This window comes from Artemia franciscana, chromosome 17 (assembly GCF_032884065.1).
Source record: "Artemia franciscana chromosome 17, ASM3288406v1, whole genome shotgun sequence".
Classification (NCBI taxonomy): Eukaryota; Metazoa; Arthropoda; class Branchiopoda; order Anostraca; family Artemiidae; genus Artemia; species Artemia franciscana.
In genome coordinates this window covers 31,645,799-31,665,406 of record NC_088879.1, presented here as the reverse complement: position 1 = coordinate 31,665,406, position 19,608 = coordinate 31,645,799, and the positions used below count along the sequence as shown (strand labels likewise).

Sequence of the window (19,608 nt, the reverse complement as noted above, 5' to 3'; positions counted from 1 at the left end):
ATTACTTAAGGGATTGTTGCAAGAGGATGTGGAGTCGAAGAAAACTATTTTTTTGTCCAGTATGGCATGAGAGCTGGTGTAGAAACGGTTTTTAAAAAACGTAGGTTTTATTTTGTTATATGTGTTTCAATGTTTTATTATTCTGCTTATCGAAAATGTTAAATTAAAAAGCTAATGAGACTCAGCAATGCTTGCCAACTAGAATATTCATAGGTTCAAAACTAGTTGTTTTGATGGTTGTTCAACTTTATTTATCAGGCATATCCATTATATTGACACACATTGTTAGATCAAAAAATATTGTCTTACCGACTTGCTGCCTTATAACCTTGGACTGGTAATAAGTAAAGTCCTGCAAACGTTACGTGGTATTATCAAATTCAAAACACCTCTTAACAAAGTTTTGTAAAAATTTCAAGCCCCTAAATAATTCTAAAATTACAAATCGGCACCACAACTGTTTTTTACTTAGGTTATATTTTCTTAACTGATTTTGAGGTAGGTTAATATGGGGCCAGTAAACGTGTGTGTACATGCTTACTAAGTATTCTAGTAGGCTAGACGGCCAGACATAGTGTGGAACGGGGTGGTAATTGATATAATATATCAAGTTGAGATTGGCTTGTAAATAAACATGAACCATTTGATTACAATCATAATTTTATCAAGAAAATATCTTAAAAGTCTCTTAGGAATGATAAGGGGGTGCTAGAGGGCTAGTAGTAGTTTGGCACAGTGGCGAAAAATGACCTGATTTACCAAGGAGGAGTGACTTGCAAAAACATGAACCGATGGATTTAATGCAGGATTTGTAGCCAGAAAATATTCAAAAAATACTATAGGAATAATGAGAGGTGGCCAGAGGGTGTCCCAGGGCTAGCAAAAGTGTGGCAGAGTGGTGTGAATTGCTCGGAATTGAATTTGCTAGAGCTTAAAGTTAAGCTGAGAAGTATTGAAATAACTTTTGACTGATAGGAAGTGAAATTGAAAGCTAATTCAAAGAAAAGAGGTATTTTACTTAAAAGTCCTCAAAAATATACCAATGTGGCTTAAATTTGCAGCTAACGAGATTGTGTGAAATTATAAATAGAAATTACTATTCAATGTACCCGTATCAGCCGACAATGCATAATCTTGAGTCAGAAAAACGAGGGATTTTTATTCAAAGCCCTCAATAAAACTTAATGTGAATTAAATTTATCTCTAAAAACAAAATTTCACTCTAGAATTGGTTGCTAAAGGCTGGTTCTGCCACACCTTGTCGCGGTTGCATAAAAACACATAGTCTTAGCTCAAAGAAACGTGGCATTTTCATTAAGACGTCTCAGATATACCTCTTCATATGGTATGAATTTACCTCTAATAAGAGGCTTTCCCTCTAGAATTCGTTACAAGGGGGTGGGCCAGCCAAATATTGTCAAGCTGGCGTAAATATGCATAGTCTTGGTTAAAAGAAACGCGGCATTTTTATCAAGACCTCTCAGAAATACCTCTTAATATGGATTAAATATACCTCTAATAACAACCCATCTCCTCTGAACTTGCTTGCTGCGGTGGGCTAGCTATACATTGGCACAGTGGTGTGAATTGCTTGGACTAACATTTTCTAGAGCTTTAAGTTAAGCTGGGAAAATTAAAAGACTTTTTTCGACTGAGTTGGGTTGAAATCTAACGTTCCATCAAAGACACGAGGTATTTTCATTAGAAGCCCCCACAGGACACTTTAATGTGGCTTAAATTTACCTTTAGTGAGATCATGTGAAATTTGAAGAGAAAATATTATTCAAATGTGCGCTTGTCAACCGGGAAAGCATAGTTGTGGGTCAAAGAAACCAGGTATTTTCATTAAAAGCCGTCAAAAATGTCTTAATGTGATTAATTTATTTCTAATATCAAGCCTCCTGTCTGCAATCGGTTGGTGGCTTTAATTCATGGTTCTTTTTGCTTATATTTTATCCTTTATAACCTTTTTTCACATTTTTTTCGTTTGTTATGCTTTAACTGCTTTTTTCAGTGATTTTATGATTTTATAACTTCATTCTATGAATGAAATGGGTATGTACAAAAAAATTGTGTACCATTTAGATTTATTGATCCAAGACGAATCTTCAAAAAATAATCATTTACTTAATTTATTGATATTGTAGCCCATGTACACAGGTAGCTCGTTCTAGATTGACTCGAAAGTACGTGGGAAATTCTGTCTAAAAAAAGAGGAAAACGAAAGATTGTTGATCATATATGAAAGTGTACAGTTTTTAAGCCATTATGGTACTTTCGCTTATATTTCATCTCTGATAGCACATTGAAGTTGCAATAGAGTAAAAAACTCTATTACTAAAAAAAGGGCTGAGAACAACTTGACTTACTTGACTTAATGCTCCTGCCGAAATGCTTCCGGCGTCGAGAGTGATGCTAAATGGTGCCTCCATTTGGATCAGTCTCTTGCAAGGATGTGGACATCCTCCTGAATATTTGCCATAACTAAGAAGGCACCTGTCGTGTCCTTCCATCTGGCTGGGGGACAATCTCTTGGGCGTTTCCCACCGTGCAACATGGGATCAAAGTCATAAATCGTTCGCGCGGGAGTGTCGGGGGGCATGCGAAGGAGATGTCCGTACCAGCGTAGTGTTCGTTGGGAGAGTTGGACTGAGAAGGGCGTTTGAGCAGTTAACGCCAGGAGGTTCTTGTTGCTAACAAAATCGTTCCAGTGTAGTCCTTAAATGCAGCGAAGATGTTTTATTTGGGCTATATTTACGGTGCTAAGCACAGACTGAGTGGCTGGCCAAGTTTCGGCTCCGTAAAGAAGCACGGATCTCACCGATGCATTGTATATGCGCATCTTGGTCCTGCGGCTGATAGAAGGTTTCCTCCAAAGGGCATTTAGTCTTCCTACTACTGCTGAGGCTTTGGCGATTCGGTGCATTAGATCTTTAAGGATTGATCCGTCATTTGAGAGGATAGAGCCAAGGTATGTAAATTCCTCAACAATCTCAGCTGGTTCGTCACCGACCATTAGAACTGGAGGGGGACGTGGCTCAACAAACATCACTTTTGTCTTCTGCGAATTAATTGACAGCCCTATCTTTAAGACTTCATCAGGAAGGATTTGTAGGGCTTCTGTGAGCTTCGACGGTGAATCGGAGACAAGAGCAAGGTCATCGGCATAGTCAGCGTGTGAAAGTACTCTATCACCGCAATGCAACCCAAACTGAAGAAGGTTTATGGTCCGAGTCATAATGTAGTCGATTACACAATTAAATAGTTCTGGGGCAGTAGCACATTCCTGAAGGACTCCAGTATTGATTTCAAATGATAAGCTGCGTCTGCCATTGACTTGCACGCAGCTCTCAGTCCCTTCGTGGAGCAGTTCGAAAAGGTTGCAGTACTTCGCTGGTAGTCTTGTTGTTTTCAGTATGAGCCAGAGTGATTGCCAGTCGACAGAATTGAAAGCAGCCTTGAAATCCACAAAGGCAACATATGCTTTTTGTTGAAATTTTCGAGTCTTTTCTATCAGCTGCCGCATTATGAATATTTGCTCCAAGGTGGACCTTCCTTGCATGACGCCAGCCTGTTGGATTCTTCGTTGGCTTCTGAGGAAAGTGGTACAGTGGTACAGGAGAGTCATAACAAAGAGCTTCCCGGTCACAAAGGAGTGTTATGCCATGATAGATGGAGTAGATTCTGCGACTGCCTTTCCGTTTCCAGAGAGGCAGAATGATGCCCGCTCGCCAGTCTTTTGAAATCCCTTCTGTACGAAATACTATGGAAAACAGTACTTGGAGCCAGAGAAGGGTCGCTGCCCCACCATAATTCAGCAGTTCTGCAGGGATACCACAAACTCCTGGGGCTCGGTTGTTTTTCATTCGTTTCAGAAATTTCAAGATTTCTGTAGAGGTGAAAGGGTGGTCCACACTTGCACACAGGGCCTCAGGTGTTTTGGATGTAACTTGAAGAAGGTCAAGGTCGGGCTGGCTGACAAAGTCCAGGGTTAGAAGTGAAGAGACGTGATCCTTTCAGGTGGACAGTTGAGCGCTCTCGTCAGTGATAATATTTCCGTCATTAGATATGATAGGGCCTAGAGAGGATGGCTTTCCATCTGTAAGATCCCGAAGGTGTTTTAATAGAGCACATGTGTCACCCTTTCTGGCGGCCTCCTCAAGATCAGCGGCCTTTTTCTCGGTGAACAGCTTTCTGTCTCTGTGGGGGAATTTATTTTTTACGCACACTTGCACACAGGGCCTCAGGTGTTTTGGATGTAACTTGAAGAAGGTCGGGGTCGGGCTGGCTAACAAAGTCCAGGATTAGAAGTAAAGAGACGTGAACCTTCCAGGCGAACAGTTGAGCGCTCTCGTCAGTGATAATATTTCCATCATTGGATACGATAGGGCCTAGAGAGGATGGCTTTCCATCTGTAAGATCCCGAAGGTGTTTGTATAGAGCACATGTGTCACCCTTTCTGGCGGCCTCCTCAAGATCAGCGGCCTTTTTCTCGGTGAACAGCTTTCTGTCTCTGTGGAGGAATTTATTTTTTACGCCGTTTAGACGTCTGTGGGTAACTATGTCCTTCGCTAGGCGTGCTTTGCGAAGCTGTTCAATAATATTTAGAGTTTCCTGCGATATCCAGGACTTATTTCTGGGCTTCAGATGACCAATAGCACTTACGGCCGAAAGCAATACACCGTCCTTGAATAGTTGCCATGCTTTTTCAGATTCTGAAATTTGACCAAGACAGTCAAAACGGTTTGAGATGGAGACAACATAGACCTGGCGCATGTTGGAGTTTCTAAGATTGTTCAGGTCTAATTTGGGAGGACGGTGGTCACTTTTCTGGGCTTTCAGGCGTAGTCTCAGATTAGTGACAACAAGCCTGTGGTCGGTGTTTCCCAATGCTGCACTTCTGTAAGTTCGGCAATTAGTTATAGAAGAACGCCAGCGTCGGGACACGATTATGTAGTCTAACATCTTTCTTGTTCGTCCGCCATTGCCATATCAGGTATATTTACGAACTTCTTTCCTTTGAAAAAGGGTGTTGGCGATCACGAGACCGTGCATGTTGCACAGCTGAAGGAGCCCTAGCCCATTGTCGTTCAAGCAGTAGGGTGTTACAGGTCCTAGAACATTGTTCCAAAAGTCGTTTGTATCTCTGACAGTGCCGTTGAAGTCGCCAAGAAGGGTTAAAACATCATGAAAGGATAGTTTTGCTAGGATGCTAGACAGCTAGGCGTAAAAACGATCTTTCATCTCATCTGAGGCTTGGTTTGTTGTGGCGTAGCAGACAATGATGGTCATTTTCCATGGTTTTGCTGGGTTTGCGCTGCTAGTATCCTGTCTGATAATTGCTCGTAAGAAAAGAGGCACCTCCTCGTCCGAGAGTCTAGCACAAGTGCGACTCCATTAGTTTCGGTTCTCTGATCACCCGACCAGATTAGGTGATAGCCTTCACCAATGTCTTCAGAGTCATTTCCTATAAGGCGAGCTTCAGTTACTCCTGCTACAGCCACACCAAAATGCTTGAGTTTTAGCGCAAGCATTGACTCTGCTCCAGGGAAGTTAAGGGTCAGAACGTTCAATGTGGCCAGTCGAATACCACGTTGGTCAATATGGCTCAAACGATGGTCAAATTTCGGTCCAGGGACATGCTGAAATCTTGAAGGGCAAAAAGAAGATCGATCATCCGAGGCAATAGCATCACTATTCGTTGCAATTAGGTTCGGGTGGAGGTTCGCAAGACTAACTGGCCCTAGGCCTGGGACCTGATTAACTAGAGGAGTCTAACTATTGAGTGTCCCTGGGGTGGGTTCCACCAGCCTTGTGAGGTCAAGGCCACCCTTTACGTGGGGCGTTTAGTTAGGGGATTCCCCCATATTCAGTGGCGCGTGGTCAGCAGACCAAGGTCAGCTTCATTTCGGACGAGCTCGACCCACCACCTGAGAACAAGCCTCTAATATTATCTGATATTAACCTCTAATGTAGTACTTAATATGCAGGTGCATAATAAGTGTAAGCACTTTCTAGTAACCGATTTTCCCTTCTGTCTGTCAATTATTGCAGCTATATGGAGATACACAATTCATTCAATCATTTTAGTATGCGTGAACAGGGGATTTTCCTTGCGTACAAAAGGTTATCATGTAAAATGTATCGTAAAAAAAGGTCCTGAAAGAAAGTGAAATCTCAAAAAGAAAAGAAAACACCTTGAAAAAAAAAACACCGAGACAAAAAATGAAATCTCTTAAAGTATTATTTAATATCCCACGTGTGTGCCTGCCTCAGTTACAATCGGGACTTCCCCGCCTGACTACCCCACAAGGTAAAGTTTATTTTACCTTGTCTTTGTCTTTCAACATAAGTAAACGTTGGTATTGATACTTAAAAAGGTAAGAAATTCAAATTAAAAGATAATATAGAGTTGAAGGTATATCTTTTTTATGTAATCTTTTTTTCACTTGTCTACAATAATTAATGTTATATTTTAATGCTATGAATTTCTATATAATAAATTGTAAGGATTGAAACCATAAACATGAACAACCTCTAGGGTTCCCTGATAGTTCTTGGAAAATATTAAAAATATTATTTTTATTAATAAATACATCTGACTATATCCTTAAATGTGCTTTCACGAAAGCGAAGAGTGAGACTAATGCTTAAAAAGGGAAGAAATTTGAATAGAAGAAATATAGAGCCGAAAAACTATTTTATATCGTAATTTCTTCACTTGTATACAAAAATTAATAATTTCAGATTTTGACAATTTCAAACGGTGCTACGCTTCTTTTTTTTATGTCGAACCGCTCTGTAGATGGTTCTATTCTCGGATCTTATCTGGTTGTCAAGATGAATCGAAGATTCTTTTTTTCCAGAATGTATTATATCCCCTATTTTCACTAATAAAAATATACATTAAGTGCAATTCTAGTATAAATTTTTTACCATGTATTTTATGTCTAAAAGTATTTTTAGCACAAGTATCTGATATTTCAAATCTATATCTGTTTTCAAAAACAGTTCAAAAATTTTGAAAAACTTCTTCACTTGTCTCTCTCCAGCAAAATTTGTGTCTTTTATCATAACGCCTTTTGAATAACAGCAGCCAATTTTCTAAACCCTAATCCGAAATTGAGCTCATTTTTATTGATCAGCTAGTGGCTAGCAACTTGTTCCACATGTTGTATTGAGCTAAACGATCTGAGCTATTGGACAAGGTGGCAAGGGGACACAGGGTTGCGGGCAGATTACGTCGCAGAAGGTTACAACCCGTGACGGAACTCTACGGCTGATAAGAAATAAGAGCATTACATTCCCTTAGGTTAAAATAGTTTCAATTTCTATTTTTACGTGAACACAAATAAGATTGAGCTGTTAACAATGTTTTTTTTCTTGACCTAGGAACACTATTGTTTATTTAGACTAATGCTTCGCTATCTAGCTTTTTGACATGGGATTCCACACTTTTTTCTTATTAGTGATAGTTAAATGGTGCCTCGCCCTTACCAAACATCACCTAGTTCCAGAAAGGATGAACTTCATCAAAGAAAAGTTTATTCCGGGGATATAAAACAAGGAAATACATTATTTCATAGTAGGAACAATAGCCCAATTTGAATGTGGATAAGTACATTTCTAATGCGCCAGGTTAGACGCATTTAGGCATACAGTCGCACCCTTAAAGATTGAGCAATATATTTGTTGCGACAACAAGCAAAGACATCAATCTAAAGGTGTCACCAAAGGATCCCAACAAACGAATAACAATGGAAAACAGAAATGGGCCAGGAAATTATATCCTTATAAAACAGATCATGAGTAGAATATGATGGCGTTTTAGTAAGTAAAGAGCGCATAACATTGGGCTCCAGATGTCGATTTAGCAGCAGGAGATAATTCATTTTCCTCAGAGGAAAGATGATGAATATCGAAGAGAGATTAAACATTGTAAAAATAAATAGACCAGCACTGTTGCTTAGTTAAAAATGTCTTTTAAATTGACTTCAGTTTCAGGCGGAACAAAAATTACCAGGAATTAGAGTGGTGCCCCAACCATACTAAACTTTCCATCGTCCTTACCTCTGTCTCTTAACCTTTTTTTAAATCAAAATACGGTAATAGTAATTTTTGTTTAATAGTAGGCTTAATGGCACGCCCAGGTTAGTTTTTACTTGACGAATAAGGCACAACTTTTTTCTGCTTTTTAATTTTTTTTTCTTTTATGCTATTTAAATTAATTTAAATTCATTTAACACATGTATAAAATCAAATGGCAAAAGAAACTTTTTAATTAGGTATAGGAAATTGGCGGTAAATCAATTTGGCTTTGAGGGGAGGATGACATTACATTGTAAGTATATGTTCATTTCAAATCTGTTTTCATGTTTTGCTGGTTTTATGTTTCAATCCGGGTAATGTCTATCCATTTAAAGTACTAAAGACATCAAAATGAAAACATTTTTTGCCACGCGGCTCATCTTATGTCTATCTTACGTGAAAACTAGAATTTTCTAAGATTTTTTTTTATTTGTTATAGAATACAAAAGGTTAATTTTTATGCGAAAAAAGTTTCATCAGTGCATCCAAACCAAACCGTGATAAACAATATGCGGAAAGTACTTCGGTGAATTGACTAATGCTTTTCGCACTTAAAATTCGAAGACGGTGAGGATTCCTACAAATAAAATATTTAAACATTTCTTTAATCTTCGATTATGTTAGGTTTTACGTTTATCCTCCATGGTGTAGTCTAATTGTTTATCTTGTATCTACCGCTTCCCGAACTAGGCTAGCGAAAAGAGATTTCAGCCTGTTGTTGCACTTCAATGTGTGATGTGTCTATTTTCTTTAATTGGTCTCAGAAGAGAAAAATAAATTTAATGGTTGTTCTTTATTTGATGCGAGTTAAACAATAAAAGTGATAATTCTGGAATATTTGGAAGGGCTTTATTTAGTAGAATAGGAAAATTAGTCTTTTCAAAAAGATACCGTTAAAGGTAAGCCAACAATTAATAGTTTTGAGAGTTAAATAATTTTAATAATAAATAAATTAATGCCTTACTTAGAGTTTTAGCTTTTCCATAATGCATGCAGAACTTTCCAATTCCTATTTGTCAATAAAATGTTAGAATTAGTCTACAATTTACTAATCCAATCATTAGATTTTTACCGAGTTTGTTGCCAATTAATGACTGTGTTTTCTTTCTGCTACAAAAATCAGGAAAGTTATATTCTCTAGAATTCCATGCTGATATATTTTTCCGCTTATTTTCTGCTGATTTTTAACACGTTCTTTATTTTTAAATTTGGTGGGCGCTTTAAAAAAATAAAAATAAAATAAAACTGAAGATATTCTTCATTAAAATTTGAATTATCAGTTTTTTCCTAATTTTTTAAAACGTACATAACTTTTTATGTTTCCACTTAACCACTTTGGAGAATCAGTTTTGACTTTTGGAGTCTTGGGTACTTTAATTGTGGTATCTTATACGAGTACATTTCATTGGGTATAAGCCTTGATATATTGGACAAAACTTTGCACATTGATTTACTGTATTTTTTTTTTTAATTGACATAGGTTATGCATGTGTTAGTAGCAGTAATGACTAATAATGGGTTCTTTTTAATATTATTTGTTCATGCCATGTTCGTGTCCATTCCAGGTCAGGTTCATTTTCATACGAATGCATTCCCATTGGGTACAATTTCTTACGTATTGGACAAAGCTTTGCTTGTTGATTTAATGGTATTATTGTCTTATAGCCACTACACTCAAGATCTTGTATCGCCAACATGAGACAATAATCGGTTTCTTCGTCTTTATATCAGATAATATTGGCTTCGGCTCGGTGGGATTTTATATTGTGGTGATATTCTAATTAAATATTGAGTTGATACTTTGGTTAAGTTAGGTTTATGTTACGTATTTAACATACTGCGGTCTGGGCGCCCCCCCTTCCATAATTCTTTGTTGTAGTTTCCATAATTTTGTTGATAAAGTATTATTTTTTCATTATATATTTGTTTTATTTCATTAGCATTAACCAAACTTCACATGTCGACAGAACTTGAGTGTGGTGGCTATAAGATTTAAATAATATTTCTTCGTGCTCTGAATGGCAAGAAAACGGAATCTGTATCACCATTTTCAAGGCGGGAGTAATCGTGGTCTCAGTAGCTCCGGCAGGATCAGTTGCGACATGAATGGTGATGATAGGAATAACCTGGTAGGAAAGCTTGGCATTCATGGAGTCGTGGTTGCAGTAGTAGTGATAGATGTAGCTGAAATGAGGGTAATAGTGCTCGTCCAGTTATGCAAATAATTCTTGCAGGATTCAACCTTCAACAAGGTATGTCATCCCACAAGATTACTCTAACACTAATCTTCTGAAAATACAACAACAAACACTATTAGCCTGAGGCTAATACAACAATATCAACAACGGTATTAATAGTAAGAACAGAAAAAAACAAATATAACATCAACAGTAACAACAGTATTAAGAGTGTCACAGAAACCACTGAAAGAAATAAACACATGACGCATTCAAATGTAACAAAGAAATGCTGAAATGTCCTTTGTCTATCCTAGTTTGGCTATTGGTAAAATACAAGATAAACAAGTAGACTACACCATGGAGTATAATGGAAAACTCAAACCTTTCTTTAAATGATTTATTTGCAGGCTCCTGCAATGTCTTTGAATTTTTAAGATTTTGAAAATTGTTTCCAAAATAGTTTTCAAAATATGAATCGATTTCATTTGAAAAATTATAAGCGATAAAAATAAACAATAGAGGAGACGCAGTGGATTTGACCTTAGCTTGGTAATACGAACCCAGAGATCGAATCACGCTGCAGGGCCGACGCAGGGACCATAGTAGTCAAGAAGCGTCGTTAATTCTTAAATAATAATAATAAACAATAGAGGAGCTACTTAACCTAGTCTGAAGTTGCATATTAGACAAATGCACAAAGCCTGTCAATGGTATACTTATAGATATAAATATTTATCTACATGTATCTACATGTTGAGAATGTTCACATTTGCTGTGTTAGATCAGTCCTGCTAGTTCCAACAAATTAATCGAAGATCTAATTTAATACTACCTTCTCTTCTCATTTTCCTTATGTCTTTTGTTGCTTTAGACAACTTTATGAACCTGGAAAACCTATTAGGGAGCGATAAGATAAAACGAGGCCAACGTTTCCTTCTTAATCACTTGTACGAAGTGTAAAATGCAGAAAATCAGTTTGTTCTTGGAGATCATGACTTCAAAGCAAGTCACGGTGAACCTAAAAAAAACAAAAATAGATTCTCAAATCGAGCCATATTTGCTGTTTTGACTGCATTTTTTACCGTTAAAAGAATTAGGACAGTATTTTTTATTGAAAATAATTCATCAGGGATAAATGAACAAAGGTATGGAAGCGAACGTACATATTACCTAATTTATTTATATTTGATTAAATGTGCTTTAAAAGTAGTTTAAATCGCTGTAGTTTTTTTGCCTGCAAAACTAGTTGTGAATAAGGAGTGACTCAAACCAATAGCAACTGAAACTAAAGATGTCAAGACAAAACTAATCAAATGAGAGACTCATAAAGAACATTATCTCATTGCCTCTCTCTAAGACCTCTTGACGACGAAATATTAATTTGAATATTTTTACTGAAAAAATAATTAGGATTAAAAAAGATGTACTTCAGTAAAGTAAAATGTCCTAAGCTAACTCGGTGTGTACATATATAAGAAAAAGCAATACGTAAATCTGTTTCTTCATATCATGGCTGGATCAATAGTTACAGCTAGTAAAGAACAAACCACAATCCATAGTGAGCGAAATCGTTGAAGCGTATTTTTCCAGAAAACTGATTGAGAAAAACTTATTGGAAACATTTTACAGTAAGCATTTATTCAGATATAACAACTGTTATTCAGCTTTGATACACAAATACGGTCTTAAGTATTTAAAAATAAACCAGAAATCCTCAAAAATACCGCAAACTGAAGTAAAAGTACACTGCTGAAATCGTCAATCACATTTTTGCATGGATTTTGCCATGTTCAAAACTAGTTTTGCTCAAAGCTATGCTTGCGTGAATTTTTGGAAACTTTCAATTAGGTTAAAAGTTGCCAATATCATAGTCGGGTCACATTATATAAGCCTTTTAGATTAGCCTTTTTATTTTTGCAGGCTAGTCAAGGAGTTTTCTTCTCTTGGGAAAACATCATGTTTTCTTGGGTGGCTGTTGTGTTTTTATTAAAGTGCAATGTTTTTCAGAATTTTAGAAATAAGAGAAAATATCATCAGTCGATTCATTTAAGCTACTTGTGAAGATACATTATAAGGTCTCATTTGCTTGTTCTACCCATCAATGAAACATATAAACTTATAGACCTGCTTGAAAACCAAAAACATTACAGGTGATTTTTCATTTATCAATCAAAGTGTATCTCTTCTTAGGAAACCCTTATTGAAAACAGACAAGCTTCATAAGGAATATTTTGATATCTGCATCACTGTCGTAAGATTTGATCATGCCTGTATGATGGAAAAGAATTTCTATGATATTGAGACTTTCAAAATTAATTCTACACTTGGTCTTCAAGAAAAAGAAGTTCTTCAAGAACTTATTCTTCAAGAAAAAGAAGTTCTTCAAGAACTTGTTTTGCTTGAAAAGAAGCTCCAAGAAAAGAAGCAAATATATTTTGCGAAGGTATGCTTCTTCAAATTATCTTTGAAGATTTGAAGACCAAGTTTTTTTTTAAAGAAACATTACTAAAGAGCTTTCTGTCATTGGCTCTCTCTGAGAAGTCTTGACAGCGAAAGGCTAATTCGGATATTTTTATTGAAAAAATAATTAGGATTGAAATCAATCTACTTCAAAAAAATTGAATGTCCGAAACTAATTCTTTGTGTACAAATTTCGTGGTTGCAACAGTAGCTACAACATAGTAAGAGCAAAGCACGGTCCATAGGGAGCAAAATCTTAAAAGCACATTTTCTAAGAAACCGTCCTGTGAGAAACATTTGCCAGCAACTGCTGATTGAGAAATAATGTCAATCATTTAGTTTTAACATAATGGTAATTTCAAGAATTTCAAAAAAAAACTGAAACCTATTGTAAATGACGTCAAGTCGATATAACAGTGCACTAATGAAACTGTCATTCAAAAAAATCCTAAATTAAGGGATTATAATCCCTCGCCTCAAACAACCAGAAAAATTCACACTTTACATGGAATTTGCCGTTTTCTAAAACTAGAGCTTTGCTGAAAATTGAAACTGCTTGAGTTTTTTAGAATTTTTAGTTTTTTTTTCCCTTATAGGAATTCTATTATATCTTTTTAACAGCATTAAAGATTATATAGGCATTTAATAGTATGGCAAAGTTTTCAAAATCATAGCCGGTGGAAGACAATGGAGAACCTTATAAATTAGTCTTATGTAAGCATTTTCACTCTATTTTGAAATTGTTTTGTTTTTTTTGGTGTGTTTTCAGTAAACTCAAGTTTTTCAGAATTTTATAAACATGGAGAAACAGCACAAGACGGTTTATCTGAGTAACTTTTAAGAGAAACTAGACATCCTGCATAAACAACGAAACAATAACTTTTGTCTGTTTTAAGATCCAAATTAGCTCCTTATATCCGTCAGAATTTTTCTTACTCATTAATTGAGGCGTAATTTAATATAGGGCAGAGGGTCAGCTGCCCCCAGACCTCAATTTACTCCCATAGCTGAAATTTAGTGAAAATAATCTTTTCGAAACTAAGATAGGCTTACATAATTCAAGCATTCATAGAAACATCAGTTTTCTTTAGTAGGCCTTTGCCTTCAATGTATTATATGGCTCATTTTTCCTTTCTTTTTTTTACTTGGTCATTTTCAATTTACTTGAGAAAATTGGCTTCTAATTTGATCCCCTACCGCTCCTAGGATTTTGATGAATGACGCCCCAGCTCAACAATGTAGGATATAAAACATGTTTTTTTTTTTTTTTTTAATCACACAGTCGTAGTTTAAGTAGCCTTAAACATACATTTCTAATAAGAAAAAAAAAACAAATTATTTGATTCAGAAATAAACAGTTTAGTGTGAAGGTTGGCACTATTTTTTATCAAAAAGTTTTTTAATGTTCGGTTCATACAACGCCGAGTGGGTTGGTGCGCTGGATTCGGGATCCCTTGTCTGAGAGAGAGGAGGCGGGTTCGAATCCCGGTGTACCCAATTCTTCAGTTTGGGACGGGGGTCAGTGGTGTGACTCTGTAAGCTTAGCCAAAGTCGACCCAGCTCTAAATGGGTACCTGGAGAAATCTGGGGAAGATAAACAGGAAGGGTGTGCGAAAGCACAGGATGGCTGGCCCCCAACCCCCCATTACACTTCCTGGCTGAAGGGCCAAGAAACGGAGATCAGCACCGCCGGTACGGACTGTAAAGTCTAATGTCATATCCTTTACCTTTTTTTTACCATACAACGCTAAAGCTTGACTTCGTCAAAATTCTATGAGAGCGACGGCTGAACCACAAGGGCCACTAAGTTTGAATAAGAAGCTTTTCAGAAGTACAAACAAACTTTAGTGTATCTAGCGAGGAGTGAAGGAGGGATAGAAGGATTTTAAGTTTTAATGTTGCTTCTTGCTTTCAGTTGAAAACTTGCTTTTTAAATTTAATTTCTGATCATTTAAAATCATTAAGGGAAGTCCACAACCTCCCTATGTTGCACCCTTTTCCCCTATCCAATCTTAAACGACCCACCTCCACTCCTTCATAAAATTAGAAGTGAAATTATGCCTCATTGTACAAAACTTCATCAATAATAATCTCGATCAACAAGCTTTAAAATCAGCGTCTTTTTTTAAATGTTTATTTCGAATGAACTGTGTAACTCTTTAAGAAAGAAGCTGCCCCCACGAGGCCTTACTACTCCTGAGACTGGGAAGCGTAAAAAATAGTTTTTCAATAGTTTTTAATTTTTATCGTTTTACAATCTCATAAGTTTTAGTAAAAAACAACTTACTCCCGAAAAATAACCACGGTTAAAGCTAGCCATGGCCTACATGGTCTGTTTCTGCATATTCCTGTTTGTTTCTGTCACACCATTCCTTACATATTCTCACTTTAACTTTTCCACTTTCATGGTTCCAGCAGTAGCTGAAGCCTAGTAAAGATCAAACCCCATCCCATAGTAACCAAAATCTAAATAATACAGTAAAAAAACTGCCTAGTCAAAAATAAGTGCCATCTGACACCGATTCAGCAATGTTAACTATTGTTTTGGTTCGTCTTAAAAGTGAAAGGTTATTACGAAAAGAAATTGATAGCTATTCAAAAAATAAGCCTGGAACCCCTCGGAAATGGCGTCAGATCAAGAAGTGTACCATTGGAATTGTCATGATCGAAAATCTTACACGGAGAACTTAAAGTTTCCCACCTTGAACAACAACGAAAGTCATGTTTTTGCATGAGTAGCAGTGATCGGTTTCCTGTCCTGTTTTTTGTTTTCTGTTTTTTTTCGGGGCTAGCGGGGTAATAGAACTTCATAGAGATTCTGAATGGCTCATTCAAAAGTAATTTCTTCTATCTACATGCTTTTTATGAATTCCACCATCTGCAAGTACAATATGGGACATAAAATTGCACTTTTTGTGCCATTTGTCAAGAGGTGGGGCTACTAGAACATCGTAGACAGATTTTTAATAGTTCATTTAAAACATATTGCACATATTTACGTTATTCCTAGAAATTCTACCATCTGCAAGTTCCAAATGGCACATAAAATGGCCCTTTTGATGCGTAACTGAGATTTAGCACTAAAAACAACACTTTTGGTGTCACATTAAGTAGAAAAGCATGGATGTATGAAATGTTATCATTGTAATAATTATGCTCCAAAACTCTTAACCGGAGGTTTGCGAGAACGCATCCCGTATGTTCCTCCTCCAAGCACCCTTGATAAGCTAAATAAATATTGTTCTACTAAGTGCAATAGATAAAATTAGATTATTTGAGCCGTGGTTCTGAGCCGTGGTGTATTTTTTCAGTACAGCTTTGTCCCTTCTATATTTTTTATTTTTCAGATAATTTTTATTTCTTCAGATTTTCTTCAGATTTCAGATTTCATTATTTGTTCATTATTTCTTTATTCTTCTTTATTTTTATATCTTTATCTTTATTTCTTTATCTTTATTTCTATTATTTCTATTATTTTATTATTTTTCTATCATTTTCTATTATTATCTATTATTTTATTCTTTATCTTTATTTCTTTATTTTTATTCATTATTTCTTCAGATTTCAGATTATTTTTCAGATAATTCACTATTTTTCTAAATGTGATGCACGTGCACTTATTTTATAAACTTGTCAAGCATTTTTATTCAAAAGGGATTAGAGGTCATCTAGTTCATGGTTTGCAGCTACATCTTTAGTTGATCACATAACCCAGCCAGTTGTGTAATTGCGTAATAAACATAGGAGGTTGTAAAGTAGGAGCCAATTTTTTCAAATTAAGTGAAAATGACGAAGAAAACTGAAGGATCAGCCATATAGTAATAAAAAAAGGTACTTAAGAAAACTGACCTGTTTCTGTGGCTGCTTGAATATGGCTTGTCTTAGCTCTGACAAGACTTTTGGAGAAACTAAATTCCAGCTTTGGGGGGGTGGACAATCTTGGGTAGGAGGAACTGAGGTCTTGGAGTTGCAGTTTCTTCTTCTTCCCCATAGCAAATTATGTCCCTTATTCCAACCCATTGCCAATTAGTGTTTGGAGTAGTGTTGTCTTGTGGTTTTAGAACCACTAAAATTGTCTGGGAAATTTTTTTGGTTTTCAAGTTACATTCCAACATTTTTTTCTTGCTTTTTACACCTGTATGTCTAAGGTTTTTGTTGTTTAGAAGGGGGGGACCTTTAGTTATATCAGTTAGAGGTACAAAAATTTTGTTTACGTTTTGAAATCCTAGAAAATATTCCTTAGAAAAATAAGAACTTCTAGAACGCCAAGGAAATCAGTGCGCGATAAAAATCTTAGAAATGATTTCTTGGTGTGCAGTTCATTTTTAAAATAGAAAAGCCCATGTTTTCTCGCCTGCTCTACATGGTATTGGAAGTATTTAGAATTTTAAACCCAAACCAATGTTGGTTTTAATGTTGGAAGAATCAGCTACTTCCATGCTACATTCCAGTTCTCTGTGCCTAAACATGTATTGTTTAGGCCCAACAATACATTGCTTGTAACACCGCGTGTATCGGTGTCAGGAGTATTGGTATCGGGTGTTTTTGTTTTTTTAATCATGTTTTTTTCTTAGATACGATTTTTTTTATTAAAAACCAGCAAAGAATAATTTAAAATAAATTCTTGAGGGATGTAAAGAGTGAACTTGAAACTCAAAACGAACAAAAATTATTACTTACAGCCTATGTAATATGCATTGACAAAACTAGTGATAAGACTCGTGATATTTCCCTATGTTTGTAACTTGATCGCCCTTCTAAATTTTTCTGTAAATTTTAAACCATTTGGAAAAATTTCCTAATATTTTTACTCTAGACCTATAGAAAATGTTACGTAAGGAAGTGTTATTAGTATTCCCCCCCCCCCCCGAATAAAATTCTACGTACGACCCTGTAAATGACTGATTGACTATTTTTGAAGGCCCTAAAAAAAATTAGTCTTCCCTCAACATCCCTAGCTTAAAAAAAGGGAATAAATAATGTCCTTGGACTTAGTCAACCGCAAATCAAAATACGAGGCATTCCCCACTCCCTGACGCCGGGTAGTGCTCACCGGCTGTTGCCAGGGTGTGGAGAACAATAAGTTTTAAGATAATCAATGGATGTAAATAATCGCATGCTCAATCCTTTTAAAAATGTAAGTTTTTGTTATTTTTAATGTTGTTTTTCCTATTAAGAGACCAAGCATGGAGGATTCTTCAGGTGATAGCAGTGAGTACTGCAGTGACTCAGAGAAGAATTTAAGCATCTTGAAAAACTCAGTTAGCTAAAAGCCGCAGAGCAAGAAGTGTGATCAGAAGTACCAAAAGCAGTGAGAGAGCAGTAGAGAATTTAGCAGTTGGGCTACACAGGCTAGAAATTCTGCTGGTATCTTGGTTTCCGATTTGACACACTGTATTTACCGCAAGCCACAGAGTCAGTGCACCTTGCTAGTGAGAATGCCTAGATCTCAGCACAAACTATGTTAGCTGTAAGATTTCACTTCCAGGAAAAATCAGTCGAAAATCGTTTGCTGGAGATTAAAAGTAAAATTACACGCTTTCTAGTGGAGCATGATTTGCTTTACAAACTCTGGGACGACCTCACATAGTTAGTAGTCATTATGTGCACAATTGAATAAATGTGGCAAAAGCCTTGTGCAAGACTTGGCTCCTTATGGAAGAATTATGCGTTAGGACACCTATCCACTTGTGTCGACCAGCAGTTTCTAAAGATGTTGACAAATCTGAAGAAGAGATTTGCTGACTTGGATTTTATTTATATTACAGCAGATATATGGATTGCAAGTCATACATACTACATTGGTGTTCATGCAAACTGGCTAAACGATGAACTTAGCCAAGAATTAGCTGCAATCACTTGTCAAAGATTCAAAGGCACACATGATTATTGTTCTTTTGCCAATCTTCTTAACAAGATTTACGACATATGTGGTCTTCTGTACACAACGATTGTGAAAACTGTGACCGACAAAGGCAGTAATTTTAAAAATGCTTTCTCAAATGACACTATGACACTATGCCCGACGAATTTGATGATAATGAAGATTCTAACAGTGAAAATGACACCTCATTAATCGTTTCATTTGGGAATTTACTTGACATTCAGACAGAAAAGTCAGATGAAACAGAAGAAACTAGAAGTAAATAATACTTACTTCCTCACTTGCGTTGTGTGAGCCACCTCCTGAATGTTGTTGCTAGTAAAAATAATAAAACAGCCATTTCCTGCTGATAATCAGTTGATAGATTGTGATGCCAGGCACAGAAAAGTGTCATGGATCGATGCCAATGACTTTTTTATTTTCGACACTATTGGTGTTGGGACGAGTACGGATTCTTCTATTGGCTCTAGCATGAAAGTTCAGTTATTCAGGCTCATGGACGATAAAAATCCTTCGATTGAGTCCTTGAAAGTATATCCTGACGTAGCAAGAGTTTTCCGATAGTCCGTGACTGCCATAACATCGTCTGCCCCAGTAGACCGTCTTTTTTTCTGTTGGGGTTCGGTATTCACCGCGAAGTGGAATCAGCTTGGAGATAAAAGTTTGAGAAACTTTTGAAAGCAAACTCCCAAAGTTGATAATAAATTTTGTAAATATATTCATCATAAGAGATGCGCTTTGAGGAAAAATTGTTTTGTAAGCTAGAGTAATTTACATTTTAAACATGTCTTTTGTAATTAAATACAAATTACTTTCCTGGCAATGTATATACAATTATTAATTAACTACTTTATGGTATGAGTAATTTGTATTTTTAATTAACTACATTTTAGAAGTATTTACCGCAACACGGCCTGGGCCAAACCTACCGAGTAGGCTTGTTCTGGGCAAACAGAAAATGATAAACGTGGTGCGTCAGGCACTTGGGCCACACTT

General features: G+C 36.4%; 1 protein-coding gene across 1 annotated transcript; it reads right to left on the bottom strand.

The window, feature by feature from the left end:
* Window positions 1-4,212: 4,212 nt before the first annotated feature.
* LOC136037539 (uncharacterized) lies at window positions 4,213-4,965 on the bottom strand. The gene has a single exon (XM_065720261.1). The coding sequence runs from the start codon at window positions 4,963-4,965 to the stop codon at window positions 4,213-4,215; it is 753 nt and encodes a 250-aa protein (XP_065576333.1).
* Between the last annotated feature and the right edge of the window lie 14,643 nt (window positions 4,966-19,608).